This window comes from Gracilinanus agilis, chromosome 4 (genome assembly GCF_016433145.1).
Source record: "Gracilinanus agilis isolate LMUSP501 chromosome 4, AgileGrace, whole genome shotgun sequence".
Lineage (NCBI taxonomy): Eukaryota > Metazoa > Chordata > Mammalia > Didelphimorphia > Didelphidae > Gracilinanus > Gracilinanus agilis.
In genome coordinates this window covers 234,727,221-234,745,916 of record NC_058133.1, presented here as the reverse complement: position 1 = coordinate 234,745,916, position 18,696 = coordinate 234,727,221, and the positions used below count along the sequence as shown (strand labels likewise).

At 35.4% G+C, this 18,696-nt stretch overlaps 1 protein-coding gene across 1 annotated transcript in view; it reads left to right on the top strand.

The window, feature by feature from the left end:
- TNRC6C (trinucleotide repeat containing adaptor 6C) overlaps nucleotides 1-18,696 on the top strand; it is a 176,268-nt gene that overhangs the window by 114,750 nt on the left and 42,822 nt on the right. The window contains exons 9-14 of the mRNA XM_044675761.1: nucleotides 3,962-4,104; nucleotides 5,832-5,981; nucleotides 8,367-8,513; nucleotides 15,520-15,639; nucleotides 17,582-17,665; nucleotides 17,944-18,181. Coding sequence (XP_044531696.1) covers nucleotides 3,962-4,104; nucleotides 5,832-5,981; nucleotides 8,367-8,513; nucleotides 15,520-15,639; nucleotides 17,582-17,665; nucleotides 17,944-18,181 — 882 coding nt within the window. The remainder of the gene's footprint in view (nucleotides 1-3,961; nucleotides 4,105-5,831; nucleotides 5,982-8,366; nucleotides 8,514-15,519; nucleotides 15,640-17,581; nucleotides 17,666-17,943; nucleotides 18,182-18,696) is intronic.

Below are 18,696 nucleotides of genomic sequence, written 5' to 3'. Positions count from 1 at the left end.
TTAATTATGTACTATTTGTCAGATATGGTGGCAAATACTGAGAATATAAGTAGAAAAGATGAGACTTTCCCTGCTCTTAAGGAGTTCACAGTCTAATTGGGGACTGACAACAAATAAGAAAGTTCAGCTATAGAATAGCTATGAAGCCCTAAGATTGCATTTAATGCAATTTCAAATAATATGAAGTCTGATTGCAAATTATAAAATGATACCAGGTCACATTTAGTGTGTGCCAAGACTCAATTAATGTAAAAGTTAAAACACCACCATGTTGTCATCTCCTGCGAATATGATGTGCTGCTGGGTGCCATATTACTAATTGTGTTAATGTTTTTTTAAAGAGTCCTTAACAAAATGGGCAAAAGGAAGAATACTTCACATTGGAAAACTGCCAACACATAAGAAAAGAGGGTTGTTAATACATTTGAGCAAAAATTTAATGGAATAAATGTGGTCATAATAACTAAAACTAGATGATATGTCAGAAAATCTGAATGTACTATATGGGATATTATAAAACATACAGGCAAAATAAAACAAAAAAGCAAAGTTACATCAATTTTTGTAGTTTACAAATGATCACAAGGAATATAAATATTTCAGTGATAGAAATGGAGTATCTTCTTTTGTGGATAGAAAACTGCAATCAATAAACTCATTCCTCTTATCAGAGTGGCCATTCAGACAAAAAATTCAAGTTTATTTTAAGGCAGTGAAAGAAAATGGAAATGGAGCAGATAATTAAGAAACTTTCGCTGCAAGCATTAGTTGTCTCAATAGCTTTTAAAAATCTAATTTTGTATAATAATAATAAAATTATAAGAGAAGGTCTTAACAACTAAATATACTGATGTTTTAAAGAAAACAATCAAATAAGGTAGGTACTTTAATCAATAAATATTTAATATAGACGACAAAGGCTTATTCTAGAAAAAAATACCTTTCAGAAGTTACATTATCAAGAACAAAAAAAATCAACCTGAATTTAAAGCGTCCTAATAATTTTAAAATAATAAATACATAAGCTTTTTAATTGAACTGTCTTCTTTTTAAGTATTTCTTTTCTAAATCCTTACCTTCCACCTTAGAATCAGTACTGTGTATTGGTTCCAAGCCAGAAGAGTAGTAAGAGCTACAGCTAAGTGGCCCAATAGATAGAGTGCTGGGCCTGAAATCAGGAAGACTCATCTTCCTGAGTTCAAATCTGGCCTCTAACACTTACTAGATTTGTGACCCTGGTCAAGTCACCAACTCAGTTTGCCTTGGTTTCCTCAATTGAAAAATGAGCAAACCACTCCAGCGTCTTTGCCAAGGAAACCCCAAATGGGGTCCAAAAGAGTTGGAGATGACTGAACAACAATAACAAATTAAAAAAATTGTTTATCACTCAGTTCTTGTGCTCTGAAAAACTTATTGCTTCCATTTCTTTGATGGTTAGAAAAGAAAGCATGTGTGACAAAAGCCATTTTGGAAGTCTAATCTTCAAGTAATTTTATCTTAACTATTGAAAAATATTGCGATGAGAATATTCTTTTTAAAGCATTACAGATTTTATATAATGCCTCAGGCCATCCAAATTGTACTTATCTCATTGTATGAGAATGTGAGCATGTAAATTTGCTGAAATGTGAATAAAGTTCTCTGCATCTACCAGAATATAATTAAAATTTTAAAGAAGGGGGCAGCTAGATGGCTCAGCAGATTGAGAGCCAAGCCCAGAGATGGGAGGTCCTGGGTTCAAATTTGACCTGACATGTCCTAGCTGTGTGCCCCTGGATAAGTCACTTAACTCCCATTGCCTAGCTCTTGCTACTCTTCTGGCTTGGAACCAATACACAAGTACTGATTCTAAGATGGAAGGTAAGGATTCAGAAAAGAAATACTTAAAAAGAAGACAGTTCAATCTAAACTGCTAAAATATTTTAAAGGACATTTTCATCATATTTTCAGTGAAAGCTTATCTTTAAGTACTAAATTAATTAACTTTTTTTAATTTTTGCTTTTGTATCAAAGTATATCACTTTGTAATACACTTGAACAAGAAATACATCTTATTTTTGCTATTATTTTACATTGAGATAAAATTATTTTAAAGCATTCTCATTGCATACTTCCATTGGTCTACAATTTTTTATATATAATAACTTCAAATATTACAAATTTAAATGCTACTGCCACCTCTTCTGATCAGAACCAAGCCATATTTTTTAGATGGATGGCAAAGGTCACAGGTCTTTGGGGTACATCAATGGATGAGATAACAGTAACCAGGAATCTAGAGGGTATACAAGTCAACAAGTCAGTAATTATTTATCAAGAATTTACTATATACCAGACGTTGTGCTATTGTGCTAATTGCTGGAAATAGAAATAAAAGATGGTCTCTGCCAACAAGAAGATTACATTCTAATGGCCTGAGCATCCTCAAAATGGAGGTTCTAAGAGCAACCAGTCAGCGAGAGTGGCCACAGGGAAGATACTTTCTTTTTAATTTTTACTTCAAAAATTTCTCCCTTCCTATACCCATCCCATAACCATTGACAAGGCAAGAAATATAATGGCCATTATAATACAAAGTCATGCAAACCATTCCAAATTAGTCATGTCGCTAAATAATAGCTAGAAAGAAGGATGGTGTGTGTGTGTGTGTGTGTGTGTGTGTGTGTGTGTGAGAGAGAGAGAGAGAGACTGCATGCGCATGTGCATACATGCATGTGTGCACTGCATTCTGAATCCAAAGCTCATCAGTTCTCTCCCTGAAAGTGGATAGTATTTTTCAAAATTATGCTTCTAAAAGTATTGGTCAAAAGTAGCTAAGTCTTTCACAGTTGATTATCATTACAATATTGTGCAATGTTCTCATAATTCTACTCCACTTTGTGTCACATAAGGGGGGAAAAAGGGGTTTTGGGGTTCATTGTATTAAAAGGTGGTCGCCAGGGGAAATCTCCCCAATTTAGGAATAACCTCAAGTCAAAATTGACTTTATGGAAGTTTATTTGCAGTTGAGAAGAGAGAGAGGAAATAAGGAAATAAGAATCTAAAACAGTAGGTAAGTTACTAAGATCCTCTAATCAGCCGAGAGTCAGAGGGCCAGAGGCCCGGAGGTGAATGAAGCAAAAGCTTCATTCACAGAGTCTGTTAAAAGAAGTTCCTTAAGAGAAGTTCAGGAAGATTCAGTCAGTCTTTAAACTCACCAAAGTTTTAGCGTTCCAGCCCGCACTCCTCCATGGACCAGAAGAGCTCCTTCATCAGCTGCCCCCTCCTCCAGCTGCCCCCTCCAGTGGAAGACCTTCTCCTTTTAAAGGGGTCACTTATGCATCACTTCCTGTGCCTCCCTCCTACTTTGCATGTCCATTCACAATAGCTGCTTCTCTAGGGCAGACTCTGATTCATCACCCACTCTAGCGCACGTGGGTTACAAATTGGAGGTGCTCTCACCTTTGGTGATTAAATCTAAAGATGGGTAGTATAGATTTAATCTAATTATCACAGTCAATTGTTATAAGTCTTCAGAAAATATTTTCAGTGTGTGGAATCCAGGACTGAAGTGAGCTTCTAGAGTGGAATGATTCTGGGACACATTAGAGAAAGTCTGGCTAAAGAGTCAGGAAAGTAATGAAGACATGGGTAGCCTGAATGACCTTCTTAAAATTTAATCATTAACTTAATCCTTTAGTTAAAACTCAGTTATTATTCTTCTTGGGCAAGTTATTATTATCTTGGGCAAGTAATTGTTTAGAGAAGAACTCTTTCTGTCCCTTTCCCAATGAGTTATGGTCCAAGCAGATACCATAGGCCTCTACCCATAAGCTTTCAACTTAGCCAGGAGCCTGAAATTTCAAAAGGTTTTAAAACTTTGAATCTTTTTTCTGAAATTGATAGCCACAATCTTATATTTGATGGTAGTGACTAAAATTAAGCACTTTCTTAAACTTAATGCTTTTCCCATTCTCTTCAGGTGCTTTGCTGGAAAAGAAGGTGGAAATGGACAAGCGTGGAATGGGAGTGACTGACTATAATGGAATGGTCACCAAACCCCTTGGCTGCCGCCCACCAATCTCCAAAGAGTCTTCCATGGACCGCCCCACCTTTCTTGACAAGGTGAGTTATCATTTTGTTTAGATATGTATTCTGATGTCTGCTTCTGGTGAACTTTAACAAGTCACCTCCATAAATTTCTCATATCAACATAGTAATTACCACATTAGAGATTTCACATTTGGCTATTCTAATTTTATGTGTGCTTGATCTACCAGCTGAGATCTGTAAGCAGCAATGATTTTAGTACTAGTACTTAACACATAGGCTTTAATCAATTCTCGTATAGACTTTGAGATATCTTAGAGAACGGTAGGCATTGTAGCTTATTATTTAAAAAACTTCCTCATGTTGCATTGAATATTTAGCATTCCTACCTAAACTGCTAGGCCCAGATGAGTCTTTGACATCATTAATGTCATATGTAACAGTCAAATCAGATAATATTTGTAAAGCTCTTAGGAAGTACGTGGCACATAGTAGGAGCTTTTTAAATGCTTATCCCCCATCCTTTCTCTAATGCCAAGAGCAAAAGAATTGGAGCTCAAAAATAGAAAAGTATTGTGTGAAAGCAAGAAAATGCTAGGAATCACTGGCAAACTGCTAGAGATCAGACTCCTTTTCTGTTCTCTAGTAGACTTATTTCTATGTTGGAATTATATTCTTTATCTGTATGTTTTGTTTATGAAAGGAATCTAAGTGGTTAATTAGTTGTTAGTTCCATACTGAGCCAACCTTAAAAACTACACAAAGGAAATATGCTTATTTGAAGATAATCGTAGTCTTATTTGAACCTTGACATAATTTTCAAGTCTTCCTTCTTTCCTTTAGCAGCATCTAAGATTAGTGAGAATTATTAAAGGTACTATATGGTAGTACCTCATTTACACAAACTGAACACCCGACAAGGTATACATGATTGGCAAGTAAAAAATAAAGGCAGAAAAATACATAAAATTAAAAATTTTAATTATGCCCTAAATTCATGCCATTTTCCAAAGGGGAGTAAAGTCACAACAATTTGCCCACTCATGCTCATTCTCTATCTGAGAAACATTAGTGTGAGTTTTGGCCAAACATTAGCTCCCTGCATCAAGTCTCTGTCTGGAGTTCTCACTTGTAACAAGTCTGTGTCAGCTGGAAAGCTAGGTGGCTCAGTCAGTAAAGTACCAGACCTGGAGATAGGAGGTCCTGGGTTCTCAGATACTTCCTAGCTGTGTGACCCTAGGCAAGTCACTTAACTCTGATTGCCTTGCCCTAACCAATCTTCTGCCTTGGAACTGATTAAACTACTTTTCTTCCTGTCATTAATGCTGTTTAGTTATTAGTAATGACCCCAAAGTAAAAGAACAGTGATGCTAGTATCTCCCATAAGCCTAAGAAGAGTCTTAAAGTACCTTGGTATGTTCATATTAAAAATACTTATTAAATAATGGGGTTTGTTATTATGAGCAATTTTAAACTTATGTGAAGTATTAGAATACATTAGAATGTATTGATCCCATAAAATAGGTTCCTACTGAACATTTTTTTAAAAAAGGTTCAATATATGTGCATTTTTAAAATACAAAAAAAATTTTTTGAAGGAAAACTATCTTAATATTCTTTTTCTTTCTCTCCCCCTCCTTCTCTTTCCCTTTGCCCATACTCTTCATTCCCTTATTCTTCATGCTTTTTTGATATTTTAATCCTTTATTCATCCATATCTTTTATATTTCCTTGGAAAATTGTTTTGTGCTTTGTCTGCTGATGGGCATTGCACATAGCTCACCCTTTCTTTCTCCAATCAGGATGGCGGCCTAGTGGAAGAGCCCACTACTTCACCATTTTTGCCTTCACCAAGCCTGAAGCTCCCCCTTTCAAACAGTGCACTCCCTAATCAGACCCTGGGTGGGATTGCCTCAGGGCTGGGCATGCAAAACTTGAATACTTCTAGACAGGTAAGACTACTTAGAGAAATCAAATTGTGATTTTTTTTTTCAGTTACCTAAAAGTTGTGTTTTGAAGGAATCTTTATCTTCTTTAATATTAGCATTTTAACAGCAATATTACTTCAATATTTACTGAATCTTCATGATATACTGCCAACTAGTAAACATAAGATATAGAAATTGATTTATTTTATTTAGAAATTAATTTATTTTAGTCTTGTCACAATTCTTACAATTTAGGTTTGAATTTTAGGGAATTTCTTAAAAAGCATATGTAAATAGTTTGAGGATTCTTTTAAGTAGTGCTAAGCTATTGACATGGAAATATTCCTCAAATTAACATTAAATTACTAAATATATTTAGTGACACTAGAGTCTACAATGAATCTTTACTATGTTAGTGTTTAGAGATCCATATAGGCATTTTTCCTCCCACCTTCAGTACTTAGGAAAAAAATTAAAAATTATTTCTCCAAAGAAATTCTAGGACTTTTAAAAAATGTAATGTGCTAGAAGCTTGTTTTCTCAAAGAGAAACTCTTAGGTAAAACCAGGATATACATAGTGAAAAAGATTTTCTTAGATTTCTGCGTTGTTCTTTTACTGGGTTCTACTTTTGAATAAATTTCCAAATTTCTTCATACATGAAATTTTCTCTTTAGCATCAGTTCTGTAAAGTTTCATTATAACACCACTATTGGTATTCTGTCTTAACATTATAACAATACAAACTATTAAGAAAACTATTAGCATATATAACTAATACTCAAATGAGCTTGTTCATCACACACCTATTTTATGAAAAATTTTACATGAGGGGGCAGCTAAGTGGCTCAGTGGATTGAGAACCAGGCCTAGAGTCTGGAGGTCCTGAGTTCAAATCTGGCCTCAGACATTTCCTAGCTGTATGACCCTGAGCAAATCACTTAACCCCCATTGTCTAGCCCAATGATGGTAAACCTTTTATAGATGGAGTGCCAGATCCTGCCCTCATCACCACCCCCCAGACTGAGTTCTGTGCTGGCTCCCCGACCAGAGACCAAGTACCAGACTCTGCACCACCACCCCAGACCAAGTGCTGTGCCCCACCCCACCACCACATGCTGGGTATGCTCCAAACCCCCCCCCCCACTCCCTACCCCACACAGAGGTGGGAGGAAGCTCTCCTATTGGGCTGCTGGGCAGAGGGGAGGGTGAAGTGAGGAATGTCCTCAGTGAGTGCAGAGAGGAGAAGGGGAGTGGCTTGAGCTGCCCACTTTACCCCCTGTGCATTCCCATTGGGCACAGGGTGTGGGGTATGAAAAAATATGGAAAGTAGGGGCTACACCTGAGTCCCTGTAACAAACTTGGAGGGTTGGGGTTGGCTGAGTACCCACAGAGAGAACTCTGCATGCCATCAGGTTTGCCATCACTGGCCTAGCCCTTAGCACTCTTCTGCCTTAGAACCAATACAAAGTATTGATTCTAAGACGGAAGGCGAGGGTTTAAAAAAAATTTTTTTTTTGCATAAAAACAATTTTTAGTGCCTTTGAATTCACCCCAGAGAAAAGGGATAAAATATTATTAGAAGCATATTGATTAAAGTATGTTTAGGACAAAATATAAAAATTGTTACTAGAATCTTGGTAGAGTTTGTTTGAATAGCAATTTAGCACTGCTGCTGTAATCTCATTTTCTTCCCTTCTGAGTAGGGCTTAATTATTTATGTTTGAATATTCAGCTATTAACTATTTTAAAATCTCATAGTTCTTTGAAGTGACCATTAAATTTCCCAACTGAAAATAACTATTTTGTCTCTGACTAATATTTTGCTATTAAAATAAATCCCTGGGCAAATATGCATATTAATAACTCTGTATCTATTATGAGAGAATTCCTTCGGAAATATAAATTGTCCAAATAGTATCTATATTGGTATCAGTTTTAGAAATATTTAAAATTTGAAGTCTTCTTCATTAAATGATATTTCTTCTCTCTTTTTCCTTTTTTTTTTTTTTAATATTACTAGCTCTCATCTTAAAATTTTTGTTGGAGCAGCTAGGCCTGTAGATATGAGGTCCTGGGTTCAAATCTAGCTTCAGATACTTCCTAACTGTGATCCCAAGCAAGTCCCTTAACCTTTATTGCCTGCCCTTTACTGCCCTTCTGCTTTGAAACCAATACTTAGTATTGATTTTAAGACAGAAGGTAAGGGTTTTTAAAAAAAGTTTTGTCCACTCTATTATAACTTCTATAAACTTATTAATAACTTCAGCACTGTTTAGGTTCATTTCAAACCATTATAAGATGCATTACATATTTAGTTAATTTTTTATTTACAGGTCTAGGCTGATTTGTTTTTAAGTATTCTTTTTAGAAAATGAAGGAAAATAATCATTTTTCTATCATCCTCCAGATACCGAGTGGCAATCTGGGTATGTTTGGCAATAGCGGAGCAGCACAAGCCAGGACCATGCAACAGCCGCAGCAACCACCAGTACAACCTCTTAACTCATCCCAGCCTAGTCTTCGTGCTCAAGTGCCTCAGTTTCTATCCCCTCAGGTTAGAGTGATGCCCAACATTTTTTTAAGGCTAAGGAATGCTGTACATAGTTTACCCAGATTTCATCAAGATATTTAAGAATATCAAGATATTCATCTTTTATCCTGTCCTAATAAACAAGATAATCAAACTAGACTAGATAATATAGTCAAGTGGATTTAGAACTCTTTGAATGATTCAACCCAGAGAATATTTGTTGCCTCAGTGTCCATTTGGAGAGAGGGCTCTCTGTAGTGGAGTGCCCCAGTGATTTATCATTGACCAAGTGCTGGTCAACATTTTAATAAACAACTTAAATAAAGGTAAAAAGAGATTACTTATCAAATCTGTAACACAAAGCTAACAAGGTAATGCTAATATCTTAGATTAAATTAGATGACAGAATCCAAAAAGGCAAAATTAAGGTGAAAAGGCAACTCATTTAGATATTTATAGGCTTATAGGTTTAGACCTGAAAGCAATTTCACCTTCTAGTTCACCCTCTCTCATTGTACAAATGAAGAAACTGAGGCCTAGAGAGATTAAGTGATTTGCCCAAGCTTGCCCAGGTAGTGTAATAACTGAAAAAGATGAGATTTCTGTACAGGCCCTGTGAAAAATAATAGAGACAAATATAAAACATGCACTTCAAATCAAGGCAAGAAAAGGATTTCTTAAGTTTTAACAATGTGCCAGGCCCTGTGCTAAACAATGGAGATAAAAAAACTGGGAAACTGCCATCAAGGAACTTATATGCTAATAGAGAAAGATAACAAACCCAAGAGAGCTAAAAAGTAGTGGGGAGGTAGACTGTAGGAGAGGAAAAATGGAACTTTCACTCTAATGGGGGAAGATAATAGATAAAAGGGACCTATAAGGTAGCTCAGTGGATTGAGAGCCAGGCCTACAGACGGGAGGTCCTAGGTTCAAATCTGGCCTCAGACACTTCCCAGCTGTGTGACCCTGAGCAAGTCACTTGACCCCCATTGCCTACCCTTACCACTCTTCCACCTATAAGTCATTACACAGAAGTTAAGGGTTTAAAATTTAAAAAAAAAAAAGGGGGGGGACCTATAAGGGTGGGAAGAGGTGGAATACCCAACCTGAGACATAGTGTCAAAGTACAGAAAGTCAGAAGCAAAGTGAAAAAGGAATTAACCAGCCTGGGCCCCTCCTCATATTGATAACTCCCAAAAGAACTCACCAGTGTGAGAAAGGGGCAGCATAGTAGAAGGATACTCCGAGGTGGTAAATGTTTCAGAGTGAGGAGGCCCCAGTTACTGATGCAGTGGAAAGTCAAAAGAAACTTTACAAGTTGGACTGGGTAACTTGGAAAGACCATTGAATTTAGTACTGAGGGCCTGGGTTTAAATCCCAACGCTTCTACTTTTACTGTGTGACCCTGGGCAAATCACTTAACTTCTCTGGGCCACATCTAGTCTAATTCTGGAGGGGGGGGGAATGTGGGGGAGCCACTTGGACCAGATGATCCATAAGAAATTTTTTTTTTTTTAAACCCTTACCTTCCGTCTTGGAGTCAATACTGTGTATTGGCTCCAAGGCAGAAGAGTGGTAAGGGTAGGCAATGGGGGTCAAGTGACTTGCCCAGGGTCACACAGCTGAGAAGTGGCCGAGGCCAGATTTGAACCTAGGACCTCCCGTCTCTAGGCCTGACTCTCATTCCACTGAGCTACCCAGCTGCCCCTCCATAAGAAATTTTTAAGCTTTTAATCTATGGTTCTTTGAACAGTGGTTTATGTGGAAAAGATCTATAAGTTTTAGTGCACCACAAGTTCAGAATGAATCATCAGCATTACCTGTCCATCAAAAAAGCTCATGTTATTTCAGACTATATTGAGATACATATAGTGTCCAGAAAGTAATGGTCCTGTACTATTCTGCCCTGGTCAGACTACATCCAGAGTCCAGTGTTCAACTCTAATTAACCTATTTTCAGAAGGATACTTTAAGGTTATATCATGTCCAGAGGAGGGAAGGAAGCCTAATGTGGAGCCTCGGGTTTGTTTTCCAGTGATCAACTGAAAGAACTTACGTGTTTGGGGAGTAAGAAAAATGACAAATTGTTTTCAGGTATCTGATAGGATGTCATATTAGATATTAGACCAGGAAGGTAGAAAGGGGAGCAAATGAGTAGAAACTGCAGATAGACAGATTTTGGTTCACTGTAAAGACAGTCTTCCTAATAGAGCTATCCAAAAGTAGAAAGGAATACCTCCAAAAATGGTGGGTTATAAAGTCTAAATTTATTGGGGTCTTTGTTGAAGGAGTTCTTGATTAAGTATAGATTGGAATAGTTGGCCTCTAAGCTTCTCTGAGATTTTTGTGAATTTTTGAGATCGAAAGAATTATTTTTATGTGACAATTTGGTTCAACTTTGAAAATCAACTCCAGGCAAAATAACTTGATTGTAAGAATAGGAATTCCTTTTTGAGTTTAAAAACTTTAGAATGGGGGGAGGGAGGCAGCTGGGTGGCTCAGTGGACTAAGAGTCAGGCCCAGAGACAGGAGGTCCTGAGTTTAAATCTGGCCTCAGACACTTCCTAGCTGAGTGACCCTGGGCAAGTCACTTAACCCCCATTGCCTAGCCCTTACCACTCTTCTGCCTTAGTATCAATACCCAGTATTAGTTCTAAGACAGAAGGGAAGGGTTAAAAAAAAAACATTTTAGAATGTCTCCTTTTGAACAATTTAATGTAGCTAGTAACATATTGAGAACTCCTGCTGAGAACAACAAGCGATAGCAATCGATCCTTTTATTTGGTACTTTTAAGGAAATATGCTTTTTTTTCCCTTTTTTTAATGAAAATGTGGCTTAACTAGAATTACCCAAAGGAATAGACAGAGAGAGGCATAAACAGTAACAAAAGTATACCAAGGCAACCTTGTTGACCCCTAATGTCCAAGGCAAGGAAATGCCAACCATTTAAAAAACTGAAGTTGTTAACCTGAAATAGGAGATTCCAAATTCGGGGGGAAGGTACCTGTGTTCCAGAAAAGGTAGGTACCAGGAGAAAAGGAAGAAAAACAGTAGGTTTTCTAGTGGTCTGGGAATCTTCAAGATCCTTTCAGGAGATTCACATAGTAAAACTATTTTCATAATAATAATAAGACATTTTATTTTCTAATATGGTAAATATTAAGAGATATAAAACCCACATAAACAAAAACTCTTTGGGGACCTCAGTAATTTGGAATAGGGCCTGAGAACAAAAGGTTTGAAAACACTAAAACAATATAAACCAATTCCTACCCCCTTTGCTTAAGAGTTAAGTTTTTGGAAGTTTTTTTTTTTTTCTAAGTGCCTTCAATAATTGGGGAGGGGGCTTAGAGAAATATGAGTCAGAACCCTAAGATTTGTTCACAACAATTAGAGGAAGGAGAATGTATGAGAAAGATTCAAAGTGTTCATAGGAAAAAATTCCATTATGTGGCCATTAGAATATACTAAAATCACATTTTTGAGGCTGAAAAGTTGTGGTAAAATGACCAAATGAAGAATTGCTCAGGCTGTAAAAGTAAGGATACGGGAATCAGAGAAGAATGGGGGCTCTCTGGGCACTCTCCTTATCTTATTCTAATTTATTAGATAAGTTACAGGGAGTGACATAAAAGTTAAGTGATTTGCCCTGGGTTGTTAAAGCTAAGAGTTTTCCAAAAAAAGAATTATGAGCTCTCCTTCCAAGAGCACTTTTCTGACCCTAAGCCCAGAGGCCTCTCCATCTACAGTCACCATCTATAATGTTAGAAATAAGAGTATAGAAAAGCCATAGGTAGGAGCAGGTAGGTGGTTCAGTGGATAGAGAAGTAGGTCTGGAGATAGGAGGTCCTAGGTTCAAATTTGGCCTCAGATACTTTCTAGCTATGTGACCCTTAGCAAGTCACTTAACCCCAATTGCCTAGGCCTTACCCACTCTTCTGCGTTAGAACCAAAACTTGGTATTGATTCTAAGACATAAAGTAAGAGTTGTGTTGTTTTTTTTAATAGCTTATATATTATGGTGCTTTAGAGTATGAAACTTGGTTGTTAACTTACAAGTAGTATTATTTCATCAGATTTTCCATTAGTAGGTATTTCCATTAGTAGGTATATATGCCCTTGGAATATTTAGAGCATAGGATTTAGGTTGCTAAATATTAAAGAAACTCTTGAAAATCTTTTTTTATGTTAATATTATCTTTCCAAGTAATATTCTTAGATCCATTGGATTGTTTTTTTCTTCTGGCAGAGAAACATTCTTGCCTCATCTCTGCCTCCTGGCTTCCTTGACTTCTTTCACATCCCAGCTAAATTCTAACCTTTCTACAAAAAGCTTTTCCCAGTCTTCCATAATCTTGGTACCTTCCCTCTGAGACTGACCCTGATGTGTCCTATAGGTATCTTCATTGTACATAGTTGTTTTCAGGTTATCTTCCTTATTAATGGGAATTGTTTCTGTTTTTGTATGTTCAGTCTAGTGCCTGGTACAAAAATTTTTGTAACTGTAGATCTTTTTTCTGTTTCTTTGAAATATTTTGGATATAGACCTACTATTGCTATTACTGAGTCAAAGAGCATGCATATTCTAGTATACTAAGGGCTTAATAAATGCTAGATGACTGGCTGACTGACTGATAGAGGAAGGAAGAAACATTTTTTGGTTCCCTGGAAGAAATCTTTTTTTCTCTGTTTATAAAGAGATAATGTATGCTAATTCAGATTCCCTACATTCTTATAAATTTCATTTAAATATAGTTCATTTTCGTCTTTCTAAAACACAAATCTAACCTGCTCAAGAACTTTCCTCCTAGAAATCAAATATCTTGCTTCCTGAGCAAATCACTTCATTTTTTGCCTCTTTTATAAGATATAAAAACCTATGTTTAGCATTTAAAGCCTTTCCTATCTATCTGTAATCTAATATTTTAGGCCTATTTCACATTACTCCCTGTTCCAGCTAAATTAACCTGCTTTCTTTTCCCCAAAATTAACATTCTCTTATCTCTCTTTTTCATGCCTTTATTCAAGATTTACCTATATTACTGGAATTCCCTCTCTCTTCACTTCCACCTCTTATAATCCCTAGTTTCTTTCAAGGCTCATCTACAACTTCCTATAGGAGACTTCTCCTATAGTGTTCTCCTTAGTGTTCTTTCCTTCCATAATTAATTTTATGAATGCTAATCTATGTAAATGTTATTTGCCTTTAGTAGAATGTAAGTTTCTTAAGGGTAGGGACTGATTTTCAATTTGCCTTTGTATCTCTTGTCCTAGCATGATGCCTTAATTAATACTAATTAGAAGCCAGCTACTGATATGAATAATCTAGTATACCCTAAAATATCTATCACTAGTTTTTTCTTTTTAAGAATTATATTTTTATCAATAACTTTTATTTTTACATTTATTTCTTAAAATTCTCATTCATAACTTTGCTCAGTGAGCTATTTCATCACCTCTGGCAAAGATTTAAAAAGGGGTAGGGATGGGTAAGCAATTTTGTAAAACTGTCCAAACACATCTGACAATAGATACAACATATTCAAAGTCCTTCATTTTTTTTTTTTTAACCCTTGTACTTCGGTGTATTGTCTCATAGGTGGAAGAGTGGTAAGGGTGGGCAATGGGGGTCAGGTGACTTGCCCAGGGTCACACAGCTGGGAAGTGGCTGAGGCCGGGTTTGAACCTAGGATCTCCTGTCTCTAGGCCTGACTCTCACTCCACTGAGCTACCCAGCTGCCCCCCGTCCTTCATATTTTCAGTGAAGGGAAAGCATGAATTTTCTCTATTCTTCTCTGGGTCCAAGTTTGATCATTATAATTATTCAGCATGGGTGGGAAGGGGAAGTTATTCTTCCATTTCTCTCTCTCTCACTCTCTCTCACACACACACCCATGCTCCTCCAAATTCTTCATATAAATCATTTCTTATGACAAAATAATATTCCATCATATTCATGTATTATAGTTTGTTCAGCCATTCCTTAATCAGTAGGCATCCATTTTGCTTCTAGTTCTTTGCTAATACAAAAGGTGCTGCTATAAATATTTTGGTATGAATGAGATTTTCATTTTTCCCTTGGATAGATGCTTCAGAATGACATCTCTAAATCAGAGAATGCACATTTTAAGCATTTATTAAATGTAATTCTAATTTTTTTAAATCAGGTTTCTTAAAGGTTCTTCTTTTTTTCCAGTTATCAAGCTTTTGCTTTTTCTCCTTCTCACCTCTGTACCTCCACCCTCTAAAAAAATAAATAAATAAACAAAACCTTTTAGCAAATATTCTCATTCTTAAGCAAAACAAAGATCCTATCTATCCAAAAATGTGTTTTTCTATGTCTATCAGGATACAGGGAGCATTCTTCATTAATTCACTAGAATTATTGCGGATCATTGATTTGATCAGAGTTCTAAAGTCTTTTGAAGTTGTTTCTCTTTACAGTAATGTTATTACTGTATAAATTGTTCCCCTAGTTCCATTAACTTCATCTTATATTAGTTCATACAAATATTCTAGGTCTCTCTGAAATCTTCTACAAAAATTTTTGTAACTGTAGATCTTTTTTCTGTTTCTTTGAAATATTTTGGATATAGACCTACTATTGCTATTACTGAGTCAAAGAGCATGCATATTCTAGTATGCTAATATATTTGGGCATAGTTCTTAGTTACTTTTCAGATTGTAGCAGTTCAGCTCCACCAACAGCATATTAATGTGTCTGTCTTCCTGTAGCCCCTCTGATATTGACTCTTTGCTAGTTTACTGGATATAAAGGAAAACCTCAGAGTTCTTTTAATATCATTTAGCTTATTTAACTGACACTTTTAAAAGAATTTTTTTGTCCTGCTTTAGAAATGCAGGTAAAATATTAGTAGTGATAGGCATTTTTTTGCCCATTTTTAAATTTTCCCTTGAATTTTACTTTATAAAATGAATCTAAGTATATTTTATTAATAATCCATAAGTCTTTAAAATTTGCTTTAATAAATATACAACATTCAGTGACTAGTGTTTTCTATTATGTAGGTTCAAGCACAGCTTTTGCAGTTTGCAGCAAAAAACATTGGTCTCAACCCTGCACTATTAACCTCGCCAATTAATCCTCAGCATATGACGATGTTGAACCAGCTCTATCAACTGCAGCTGGTGAGTTAATAAACATGCAGACAGTAGAATAGATTTGAAGAACAAAAGGAAAGTGTTTTTCTGACACTTATCCACTGCCTTGCTTTTCTACATATTCCTTAGATAAGCATCTAAATTTTAAATTCTTAGTTCATATTAATTAGACATATGGCAGGGTTTTTTTGGTCATGTAATAGTATACTGTTCACATTTCCCTAAAGTTCCTAAAACCTTTTTAAAATAATTATTATAAAAAACAAATGAATACACATTGTTAAGGTTCCTCTTGTTAATGGGTTATATTTTTTGTTATAACCCTAGATTGTAAGTACATTGACTTTATGTGCAACAAAAAACCAAAATTATTTATTACCTAAAACAATGGCATTTCATTTTTCTGGAAGTTATTGGCTTCCTCGGTTATGGAGTTTAACCAAATATTAGAAAGGAAGTATAAAAGGCTTCAGAGCTTCCAAAATGATCACTAAAGCTTATGTGCTACATTCAAAGGAGAACTCTCAAGCTCAGCATAGCAATTTTTAGTCTCAGTTTTAATAATTATAATGTATACAAGTAGGAAATTGGAAGCAAACATCAGGGAATATATGTAAATATATATATATTACATGTACTTAGGAAAACTTATATAGAGAACCGCAGACATAAACAAAAAAGTAGTAGTCTGGAGTGATTCATAGTGATTTAGGAATTATATAATCTATAATCTTCAGTAGTTCTTGAGGACATTGTATTTCAAGGATAGTACAGTAACTAAGTATTAAGGTAAATATAAAAAAACAAGAACCATAGAAAAGATATGGTACATATTTGAATTCTTTTTATCCAAAATTTCAAAATTTTAAGTCAAGTGCTGGAAGGGAAAGATTCACAATTTAAATCATCATTATATTAATAGCATCAAACCAACTAGGTTGCATAGTAGATAGAGTGCTAGACTTAAAAATCAGGAAGTTAGTCCTGGATTAAAAACCTACCACAACCACAAGCTATGTGACTGGGCAAGTCTCTTAGTCTGCCTCAGCCTCATTTTCCTCTCTGGTAAAATGGAGATAATAATAGCATCTATCTCACAGGGTTGTTGTAAGAATCACCTGAAATAATATATGTAAAACACTTTATAAACCTTAGAGCATCATGTAAATGCTATCTTAAAGTAGTTTATGAAACTATAATAATATAATTTTGACCACCAAATAATACCTTTTCAAATTAAAAGTCTATTTTATCTTACCCACTTTTAATAAGTAAAATTGGATTTTACTCTTCTAATACAAACAATACCTATGTCTTGTGCTAAGGAAAATATCTATTAGTTTCTTGCCACATTTTTTGAATGACAAAGGAAAATGGCACCATAAAAAAAATCTTCCTGAATTTAGTGTAGTGAGTTTTTAATCAGTGCTTCTCAGCTTCAAAAGAGTCGTCCTATAATTTGTACCAAATTTTTCTTAGGCTCAGCTTCCAGTAATATATGTTAAAATGATCTTGTGAACTCATAGTTAAAATCTTTATAATTTGTAACACATTGTTTGCTTATCTAGGATAGCCAATTGCTAGTGTTGTGTCAAATTATTTAAGCCATTCTGGACAACTTTCATCTGAATTATTGTTAGGATGAATTTTTTTTTCATTGCTTTCACTCAACTTTTCAACTTTTAATTTGTGTTAAACAGAAGGATTTTGATGTCATTCTTAACTAAACAACATTAAAAGGGAGGATTAGCTGAGTTATCCAAAACTTTTTTAGTGTATTCAGTTTTTTTAATAAGACATTTATCCTGTTTAAATCATTTCATGCAAGAAAATATATTTTTAACAATAGTGAGCATTGTCAAGAAGCCAAGAATTCTGGGAATTTGCATTTTTATTTTTGACCCAACAACAGACATTGAACCATATGGTGTCTTTCATATGATCCTTACACTCATTTTTCTGTCAACAGGCCTACCAACGTTTACAAATCCAGCAGCAGATGTTACAGGCCCAGCGTAATGTTTCCGGACCGATGAGACAACAAGAACAGCAAGTAAGTATGCACTCCTAATTAAATTTTCTTTACATTACCTCCTTGAACATTGATATATAACATCTACTGACCTAAATTTCAGATAATATAATTGCTTGCCCCTAAGCAAAAAATAGTCTTGGAATCTGATCACTTTAAAAGATTTTAAATCTAATATAAGTCATACAGCTATAGTGAAAGAAAAGCAAACATTTTGACCAGAGAATGAAAATTATTCAAACTGAAAACAATAAAATTAGTAGATTGTTCTGAACTTGCTAAACTTTTTTTTCTCTTAGGTTGCACGTACAATCAATAACATGCAACAGCAGATCCAGCAGCACCAGCGCCAGCTGGCCCAGGCCTTGCTCATGAAACAGCAGCAGCCTCCCCCTCCACATCTCTCTTTGCACCCCTCTGCAGGCAAATCAGCCATGGAGAGCTTTTCACCCCATCCCCAGGGTCCCAGCCTGCCTGACCTGCAGACCAAAGAGCAACAGTCTTCAATAAACACCTTTGCTCCTTACCCAAGTCTTGGTAAGCATCTTATTTTTTGAAACCATCACATGAAACAAAAGAAGTTTTGCTGAGGACTTTTATCCTATATAAGCAAGATGAAGACATTGAAAGTTTTTGAACTAGGATACAACATGATAAAATAGAAATTTTTTTACCCATTAAAGGAATAACAAGACTGGAAGATTTGTCTTTTATTTCCCTAGCTTCAATAGTTAATCTTATTTTTAAAATTTTTTTTCTTTTGCTTAAATTTACTAACCTTTTTCCAGGCATCTTAACCTTATAGTTGTACAATTGAATTCTTGGGATAGGGAGTTATACCCTGATTCTTGTTTAGCAATAAAAGTTTGTCCTTTGACCTCTGCCAAGATTTATAATTATCTGGCAATTGTCATATGGCAGTATTAAACACAAGAAAATTACATTTTTGTTAACTGTAATTTCCAACCAATTATCAAATTCATGGCTAGTATCCTTATTGTAGGAATTTTGGGCATGGCCTTTTTTTTCTTCTCTTTTTTTTTGGCGGGGGG